The following is an 8,896-nucleotide window of genomic DNA, read 5'->3' as shown; positions in this document are numbered from 1 at the left end:
GGCAGCCCGGGGCGGGCTGACGGGCAGCCCGGGTCCGGCGGCCGGGTGGCACCGGGAGCGGCCAGCAGGGTCGGGATTTCCTTCCCGCTGTAAGCTGCCTTTACAACTTCACCAATGAATAACCCGCCTCTCTTTTCAACCTAATCACGGCCCTTTGTGTATCTTTCTGTTGATGATTTATAGAAATAAATTAATAACACCCCAACTCCACGTGCTGTAGTTTATGTTACATCTCTGCAGCGATCAGCCTGGCGCGCGGGGCTGGGCGCAGAGGCGCCCTCGGTCCCCTCCGACTTCCCGGGGTCCCCCAAGCTGCCCGCTAGCAAGCGGGCGCCGGCGGCCAGCAGAAAGGCCTAGGCCCCGTAGGCTCCCGGTGGCAGGCGGCGGGGACTGGGGTCGAGCCCTCCCCAATGCCCGCCGCGACCAGCCTTCTGGCGGAGCTGATGCTCCAGCTGCTGCGAGGGGCTCAACTTCCGACCCCTTGGGTCAGCCTGGACGCACACCACAGCCCGGGAGAAATTGCCCCACACCCGGCAAGGCGAATGAAAAAACCCTCAGAACACATTGTAGCAAAATACTTCTGGGGGGGAAAATATATACATATATACATAAGTCCCTCTTACTGACCAAGACTAAAGGCCAAGCCGCCAGGTCTCCGGAGTGCAAATTCAAATGCAAGGTCATATCCCCGCTAATTGCTGCTTCGGGCTGGCCTCGGAGCCGAGCTGCCCGGGTCCCGGGACTGGCTTGGGTGCGGGTTGTTGTTGGCTTCAGCCCGAGGCGCTGCAGTGTCGGAGCCTCGGCGAGCGGCTCCGAGCTGCAGCCCCCGGGCCGGGAGCGACGGCGGGCTCCCGGGATAATTAGTAACTAGCTGTCAAAGCCCGGGGATGGCTGGCGAGGTCCTGCAAACGATCCCGGGCCGGGGAGAGACCCCCAGCTTGCCTGATCCCCAGGGAACTCCGGAGTGGTGGTGGCGAGACGGGAAAGCGCTCTCCTTTATCAGATCGCGACCAACCAAATACGCTGGGTTTGGGGCTGCAATTGCCCTTCGCTGACTTAAGCGCGTGGGTTCTTTTGCCCCGCGCGGGTCACCTCATTCGACCGGCAAACAACCCCGTTACAAATGGAAACCGGTTTAGGGGAATCATCCGGGCTTTTGCACCTGAACAAGTAGCGCAGGTGACCACCAGGGAACTCGCTTCTGAGATCCTGGCTCTGGGTGCCGCCTGCCTCTCAGCTTGCAACCCGGGGACACTGCGCCCCAGGCTGGCCTGCGTCTTCCCTAACCTGAGGCCGCAACCGAGAAAAGTGAGTGTGGCCTGGGGCAAGTGCGGCCCGAGCCTCCTGGCCGAGGAAATTGCCGCTGTCCCTCCGCACCCACCTGCAACCTCCAGCCGCTTGGGTAACCTTAGGCAAAGGGTTTCGCAGTGGCCGGTTCTCTCGCCCAACCCCAGCCTTGCCTGGAAGGCCTCGCAAGTCCCCCACCCTGGTCCTAAACAGGGAAGGGGAAGCCTCGGGGTCCTAGATCGTTGGATTGAGACACTGGGAGGGGTCCAGTGTTGGAAGACAAGTGGAGATCGCCCCCCGCCCCCAGTACTTCCCTGGTGGGAAACAGCCTGGTGAAAGTGGTGGAGGGCAGTGTCACTCAAACACAGGCCCCAGGACTCTCGGGCGTCCACCTCCAATCTCTCTCGGCGCCTACCTGAGCATCTGGTCCACCTGGGCTCGCTGCTCCGCCGCCTCCTTGGTGTTGAGCGCCTGTAGCTCCTTGAGGATGGGAGGGGTGTCATAGTCGTCGCCGTCCTCAGAGCCCTCGTCCCCGGACAGGCGGCCCTTGGCGTGGCCGTTGGTGAGCGTATGAAAGACCGGCTTGGTGTCGGGCTCGGCCCCGCTGCCAGGGGACAGGGGCAGTGTCTCCAGCTTCACCCCGAAGTTCGGGGATGGCAGCAACTCCTCCAGGGCCTGGACCAGCACCTCCTTGGTGACCCCGGAGCTCAGCAGCGCGCTCAGGAGTTCTTGCTGGAGCGAAGTGAGCTTGGACACCATTTTCCAAGGACGCGAACAGAAGGGGTTCAGGGGATGGGTGGGTGCCACAGAGGAGGGTGGAGGGGGACTTTCACCAGCGAACCCCAAGTCCAGGAACCCCTCCACCCTTCAGCCTCCTACCACCTGTTGCTCCCCGGGGTCCCGGAGTCTCCTCCGAGAGGAGTCAGAAAACTTCTAACTTGCCATGATCGCCACCATTAGGCCATATAAGATATGCAAATTAGTGGGGCGGGCCGGACTTTCCGGGGAGGGGGAAAACCGAGCGGAGGGCCAGCTCTAGGGGCAGACGTGGAGAACCGGGGCCCCGGCCGGAGCAGGGCGCTCCGGGAGCCGTTGTCCTCACGCTGGGGGGCTAAAGACTGTCTTTTCCAAGGCCTGGTTATCAGCCAAGCTTTAATGACCTTTGGACTTGTTAAACCAGTAGCTCGGGGGCTTTTCCATTGACTGCGGACCTGCCTGAGTCCGGAGAGCTGAAGAAACGGCTTCGGTGGTTCAGGTGACAACTCGAGGAAGTTGGGGGGTTCTTGGAGAAACGAGGTGACGGAGCCTTCCAGCCGACGCCGCTGGTGGGCCTGGAGAACCAGCCAGGGGAGGAGAAACTGGTCGCTTGGCGTTGGGCGCGCGGGGAGCTGGAGGAAGTGGGGTGCTGTTAGGTGGGGTGAATAAATAGTACTCTATTCCTTTCTACCTTGGTTACAGCTGCGGAAGCCCAGGGCCAAGGGCCGAGGTCCCCACCTGCCGGGTTGGGAGGATTCGGCTTGCCGCGCCCCGGGCCCAGGTGAGCGGAAAGGGGCCGACGGAGCCCGCAGGCTTCGCTGGCTCCTTCTGGCCGGAGGGAGCCGCCGCAGCCGAGCGCCCCAGGCGGGGGCCGCACGGGCGCCCACCCTGGCGGCCGCTGGACAACTTAATGCCGGCGCCGAGAAACCCAAGCGCCCCCGTCTTGCGAGCAAAACCAGGTTTCCCCTCCTTGCCGGCGGGGAAAACCAGCCCGGCTCCCCGCGGTGCCCACTGATTTCTGGTTTGTTTGCAGCTACAGTTCCTGGCGCCGGGGACCGGTTTTTGTGGACTCAGGTCATGGCGGTGGTGGCGCGAGCCCGGAACGGCAGAAGGAGTCGGCTCAGACAAAATCGCTGTCCGCAAGAAGCAAGAAGTTGGTTTTCCACCCGGGCCTAGGCCCTGAAGGATGCCGTGGGGTTTGCAGCACCCACTGGCTTTGGCCCGGGTATCCCCGCAGCATTGAGGGGGAAGGAAGGCTGTGTGCCTGAGGCTCACCCAGACCTACCAGTGTGAAACCTGGCCTGCAGAAAGAAGAACAGGAGAAGGGTGCACTTGAGAGCCATCTCACAGACCCTCCTCTCCTGGGAGCCTCCGTCCCCTCATCTGTGAACCAGAGAAACTACTAATGCCTCCTGTTAAATGAAGCCCCACGCAATGCCCATGGGCTCACGATAGTGTGCACACCTCCTAGGGTGGAAATGCAGAAATCCCAGCAGTCTAAACTAATCGCCACTCCGCTGGAAGCTTGGTGTTCTCAGTCAAGGTGTTGTATCTTGAACAGTAACTGGTGGTAGCAGTGTCATGGAAGGAACTGAGAAGTTTGGGGACACAAATCCAGAATCAGCTGAGAATTTGCCAAGGAGTTTGTTTCTAAACTCTACCTCTCCCATCTCTAAAAAGACAGTTAGGAAGCCTGGGTTGGGTTACACAGAGAAGTATTTCTGGCTAGAGGAGGACAGGTCTGCAGTTGTCATGGGCTGGGTTTAGGGTTCCATCTTCCAGGTGTAGGTGTGCTGAAACCCCTGGGCCATTGGTCCAAGCCTCGCTGCTGAAGAGCTAGGCTGCTTCTTTTAAATACATGACCTGGCCACCTGCCTCTGGAGGCTGCAAAGAATTGGGGTGGCTGTCTGCAGGGAAACTCAGGGAAGGTTACCACAGCTCTCAGCAGTTGCTTCTTCTGCAACAAAAAATGTTAAGTTCATGGAAATTAGGACCCTTCCTTTCACCTCATTGTTTTCCGGTTTGTTGTGAAGCGTGGCAGGCCTCTGCCCTGAGCAGTTCAGCCCCAAGGGAAACATTCCCTGGCTCCCTAGTTCCTCTCAACAAGGATCATGAAGTGCTCAGAGTGTATGTCCCTGAAGAACAATCTCTTTCAGTCTCTCACTTGCTATCATGATAGAATCAGTCAAGTGTAATGAAGGCCAGTTTCTGTGTTTAACTGGGAAAACCCATTAAAAAACCAGCAATCACTTCCCTTTTAACAAGAAAGCTTTGATTTGTAGTTCTAGCCGCTGTGTGGCCTAGTCTGACTCCTCAGCCTTTTTAGCTTTCAAAATTCAGGGATCAGCAAACCTACTCCTCCCCTCATCCCAGACAACTATGTGAAGTGCTGGGAAGTTTCCAAGAGAGTACAGGGCAACTTTCCTGATAAATAACGGAGGTCGCCTGGTCACTTACAGCCAACAGCTTCTTGCAGTCACTGCCCCCACCCCCGCCCCTGGTGCCCAAATCTAGCTTGTACGTGCTGCCTGGTGCACTGTGGGTGCTCATCAAGTACCCACAGCTATGGATCTGTGAACAGGTTCAATATCCATTCCTCCACATGGGAATTTAAGAAGAGTATTTGGCCAGCAGATAGTTCTCTTTATATGCCCTAAAGCAGATTAGGATGTATGTCATAAATTCAAAATAAGTGAGCTGCTTCATAAACCCCACTGTTAAGCTTCCCCCAAATAGAGGAAACAAAGAACACAGTTGCAGTGCTCTTCCTTTTTCCTCCACAGAGGATCAAGCGGTGGTGGGAAGTAAGACCATAAGACAGTTTGAGGAGGGGTATTTGGAACCGCTGGGTAAACTCCTGGGAGGGCTGGGATTGGAGCTCAGGGCTGTTGAGCGAGGCTATAGGATGAAAAAGGATTAGGGCCGACTTTCCAAGTCCAAGAAAGGTCTTGTTTTGTTTGTGGAGGGCGGGCAGGGGAAAGGAGGGCATGTAGGAGGGTAAGGTATAGGGCACAGTGAAGAACAGAGGGCAGACGTGGCAGTGGAATAGGCTGGCTCTGGATCTGAGCCTGGGATCTGCTGAAGCAGCTTTGTGAACTTGGACAAGTGATGGAATTGTTCTGAGGCTCAGTTTCTTACGTTATGCTTGCCTGCGTTTTCCTGAAGATTCAATGTCTTATTAACTGCAGGTTCCTGGGGTCTGGCAGGTTCTCGCGTGTTTCGAAGGAAGAGGCGCTTTCTGAAAGGGATACCAGGAAGTGCAAGCACTGGAGTCCACAGACTCTTAGGGGCCTAGCTTTTTCCAAGGGGAATTCCATTTGAAGAGATCCTAGTCTGTTTTTCTAGTTAAATGGCAAATCTACACTTCAGGTCCACGTTTTGTTTGTCTGCTTGTTTTATGAGGAACGGAATCCTGGGGTAGAATAACTTAACATCCCAGTTGGCTCATCACTCCATGAAGGTTTTCCAAGAACCATCTTGGTCATTTCATAGAATGCCGAATATGACTCCCGTGGATGCATGTCCCTTGTATGTCACTGCGTGTGTGAGATCTTGTTCTGCTCTTGTGCACACAGCCTCCCCCCCCCATATAGTTACTCTCCAAGGTTTACTCCTCCTTGTTTGGACAGACAGTCTAGAGCAGTGACAACCTTCCTCATGCCGTGACCTTTTAATACAGTTCCTCATGCTGTGGTGACCCTCCCACCATACAATTGTTTTCATGGCTACTCCATAACTGCCATTTTGCTACTGTGATGAATCGGGGGACCCCTGTGAAAGGGTCATTCGACCCCCAAAGCGGTCTCGATGCACAGGTTGAGGACCGCTGGTCTAGATGATCTCCAAATGGAATGATTTTTAAAGCAAAGCATTAATGCTGCTCTATCCTGGCTGTAGGAGGTCGGGGTGGCTCTTATTGCTAGTAGGGTCTCAGCCTGGAGAACCTTCCACGGGTCAGAACCGTAAGGTTCTGGGTCTGGACACAACACTCCTTTCTGGGTGGCTCTCAAAAGCTTGGATAAGCATCTTCTTTGGGTCTCTGATTCCACTTTTTTTTTTTTTTAATGGCCAGATCTGGTTGATCATTTAAGTTCCCTAAGATATCTATGATTTGACATTCCTAAGAGATTTTAAATTCCTGGGGTGTCTACTTTCCAGGTGTCTTGGGTAGATGGTCCATGAGCTCAGGCAGACCTGTGGTGGCCTGTGGTGGTGGATGTAGGGAGTTTGACGAGCTCCAAAGAAAGATGACAGGCATTAAGCTTCATGAGGGCAGGGGCTTTTTCATGTCCTGCTTTCCAGTGCCTTGAGTGGTGCTGGATACATAGTAGATGTTCAATAAAACATTTGTTGAGAATGAGCAAGTAATCATTTCTGAAGAACGCCATTAAGAACAATATTTGTTTCTGTATTTGCATTTCTCATTTTTACAAGTGGTCACCAAAGAAGTTGTATTAAAAAAAAATAACTCCTCCAAATACAAAAGAGCAGAGACTTCTAGACTTCAGGTATGAAGTTACAAAGCAGGGGAAACTCCCCTGTGGTGACAGAGGTCAGCATTGAGGTTATCGTTTGGAACATTTTTGGAGGGGGTAGGAAGGAGTTTTCTGGGGGTGCTAAAATGTTTACTATCTTCATCAGGATTGTGCGTACACCCGCAGGCCATGCACTCAGGATTTATGCATGTTATCATATATAAGTTGTAGCTTAGCCTAAAGTAATTCAATAAACAATTCCAAAGTGAAAGTCCTCTTGTGCTGTTCTTTTGCCAGCTGGATGCCCCTCTAGGTTTGTCCCTGATGACCCTGTATAATTTGTCACCATTAACATCTATAGAATAGTATATTTCAGGGAGCAGCAAACTTTTTCTTTTAAAAATTTATAACAGTTTTCGTGGCATCTGATTCATGTATTATACAATGCAATAATTCCGCCACAATTAAGGGTTGTGCAATCATCACCACAATCAACTTTCGAACATTTTCCTTCTTTCTTAGACTCATTGTTATTAGCTTTCCATTTCCCCCCACCTCGCCTGCGTACCCCCAAGAGACCATTAATCCAGTTCCTGTCTATCGATTTACCTATTCTGGATTTCATATGCAGAGAAAAAAAAAACACCCCGTACAATAACAAAGTAAAACAGCCAAACCTCAATGGAAAACAATGCAGAAAACTATTAAATACTAGAACAAATTTTACATGGGTCACAAGGGAAGTGATAAGGCATTACATTTTAATCTAATGGCCTCTGGGACCGTCCAGGTTCCAGTGGACTCTGCAAGGCTATTCACATCCTGGCCCATGGTCAGAGGGGACTCACCAGAGGCTTCATCCACATGTACTTCCCCTTCACTTTTTTTTAGACTGAAACAACTTTAAAATGGGTCAAAACTTTTTTGATAAAAGTTCCAATCGTGGATAGTGTAGTCTCATGGGCCCTCTATCACAACGACTGTTCAGTTTTATAGGTGTTACAGTGGGCAAGCTATTTAATGTCTTTGGGCTTTTAGATTATCATCACATGTAATAACAGTGGGATTGGTCCCTCACAGGATTGTTGCACAGATTAAATGAGGTAACACAGAAAAGATGCCTTGTAGGGGGGCTGGCAGGGCTTGGATTCAAATCCAGGGCTGGTCTAGTCATAGTACGTGCTCCAGGGACTACCTTCCTCCCTTTCTTCCATTTAAGCACACAGGTCTGGGTTAAGTTCACTAAGATTGCCAAGCGCCAACTCTGTGCCAAGCCCTCTGGGGAGAGCGGTCAGAAAAATGAGCAGATGGGGCAAATCTTAAATTGTACCAATCTCCACCAATCTCCTCCTCTCTAGAAGTCCCCTCTGGCTTTGCAATTTCATTTTAAAAATTGTGGTGCTGTCTGCCACACAGTCTGTGCTGGGGAGGCTTTTAAAGGGGAGAGGAGAGATTTCTTTCATTTTGATTCAACAACCCTTTCTACTGGGTCATTTTTATAAATAGGGTGTTCCCAGTAGCTTGTAAAAGATTAAATAATAATAAAAAAGGCCAGTGCCCTAGTATGATATTAAACTAATAAATACTACACCTAGCATAGAGAGCCTTCCCTCTGGAAATATAGTCGGTTCCTCTTCTACCACAGCCCCTATCCCAATGAGACTGGCCAAGGGCCCGGCACACAGTAGTTCCCCATAAGTGTTTCTTGAACAAACACTATGGGCCAGGCTCCGTTGTTTAGACAAAAGCAGCAACCTTTACTAAAAGTTCTTCGCATGTGTTTTCAGATTAATATTCAAACAAGTGTCCGCGAGGTGCCCTTGCTTCAGCTACCTTTCCCCCGCCCCCCCACCACTGAGGTCCGTCCTTTATTCCCATTTGAATGAGGAGGAAATAGAAGCTCTGAGAGGGTGAGGATTGGCCCAAGACCCCTAAAAGGGTGGTGGGGTGGAATCTTGGACTTGAACTGTGGACCTTCTAGTTCTGTGGAAGTGCCTCACGTCTGGCTCTTCTACACTTTCTGAGCCCTCTCTGCCACCCCACCCCCGGCCCCCAAACTTCTGGAAGCACCCAGAAGAGCCCGGCACAGTCTCAGCCCAGAGAGAAATCTTGTGATTGCCGTAGAGCGAGAGCAAAGTCTACCTTCTACCCAGCTGCCCGGCACAAAAAGAATGATCATATTTGTATAGTGTTTATGGTGTGCAAACAGTTTGCTCACTGCATTTGAGCCTCAAAATCACCCCGCAGAGAAGGCAAAGCTCAGACCAAACTCTGCGCCATCGAGTCGCTGCGGACCACTAGTGACCCCGCAGGCCAGGGAACAACCATCGCCCCTGTGAATTTCCGAGGCGAGGCGGTAACTCTTTTTTTTTTTTTTT

At 52.3% G+C, this 8,896-nt stretch overlaps 1 protein-coding gene and 1 long non-coding RNA gene across 6 annotated transcripts in view; one reads left to right on the top strand and one right to left on the bottom strand.

Annotated features, from left to right (window-relative positions):
- HNF1B (HNF1 homeobox B) overlaps positions 1–2,202 on the bottom strand; it is a 60,397-nt gene extending 58,195 nt beyond the window's left edge. For 2 of the 5 annotated variants that reach the window (XM_045299907.1, XM_004706979.4), the window contains exon 1: positions 1,703–2,202. In XM_045299907.1, the coding sequence (XP_045155842.1) occupies positions 1,703–2,046 (344 nt within the window). In that variant the 5' untranslated portion in view covers positions 2,047–2,202. Of the gene's footprint in view, positions 1–627; positions 672–1,702 lie in introns of those variants that run through there. The other 3 variants (XM_045299906.1, XM_004706978.3, XM_045299908.1) reach the window with 2 other exon arrangements.
- Positions 2,203–2,342: 140 nt separating this feature from the next.
- LOC123522740 lies at positions 2,343–6,789 on the top strand. Its single transcript, XR_006680960.1, has 3 exons — positions 2,343–2,542; positions 2,746–2,824; positions 3,077–6,789. It is a non-coding gene; the product is annotated as an uncharacterized LOC123522740 (long non-coding RNA).
- The last annotated feature ends 2,107 nt before the right edge of the window (positions 6,790–8,896 follow it).

The sequence above is a fragment of the Echinops telfairi genome, unplaced genomic scaffold (assembly GCF_000313985.2).
Source record: "Echinops telfairi isolate 266 unplaced genomic scaffold, ASM31398v2 ScPeMD7_7458;HRSCAF=8496, whole genome shotgun sequence".
In the NCBI taxonomy this organism is placed as follows: domain Eukaryota; kingdom Metazoa; phylum Chordata; class Mammalia; order Afrosoricida; family Tenrecidae; genus Echinops; species Echinops telfairi.
The sequence above is the reverse complement of the archived record's forward strand: the minus strand, read 5'-3'. Positions and strand labels throughout refer to the sequence as shown.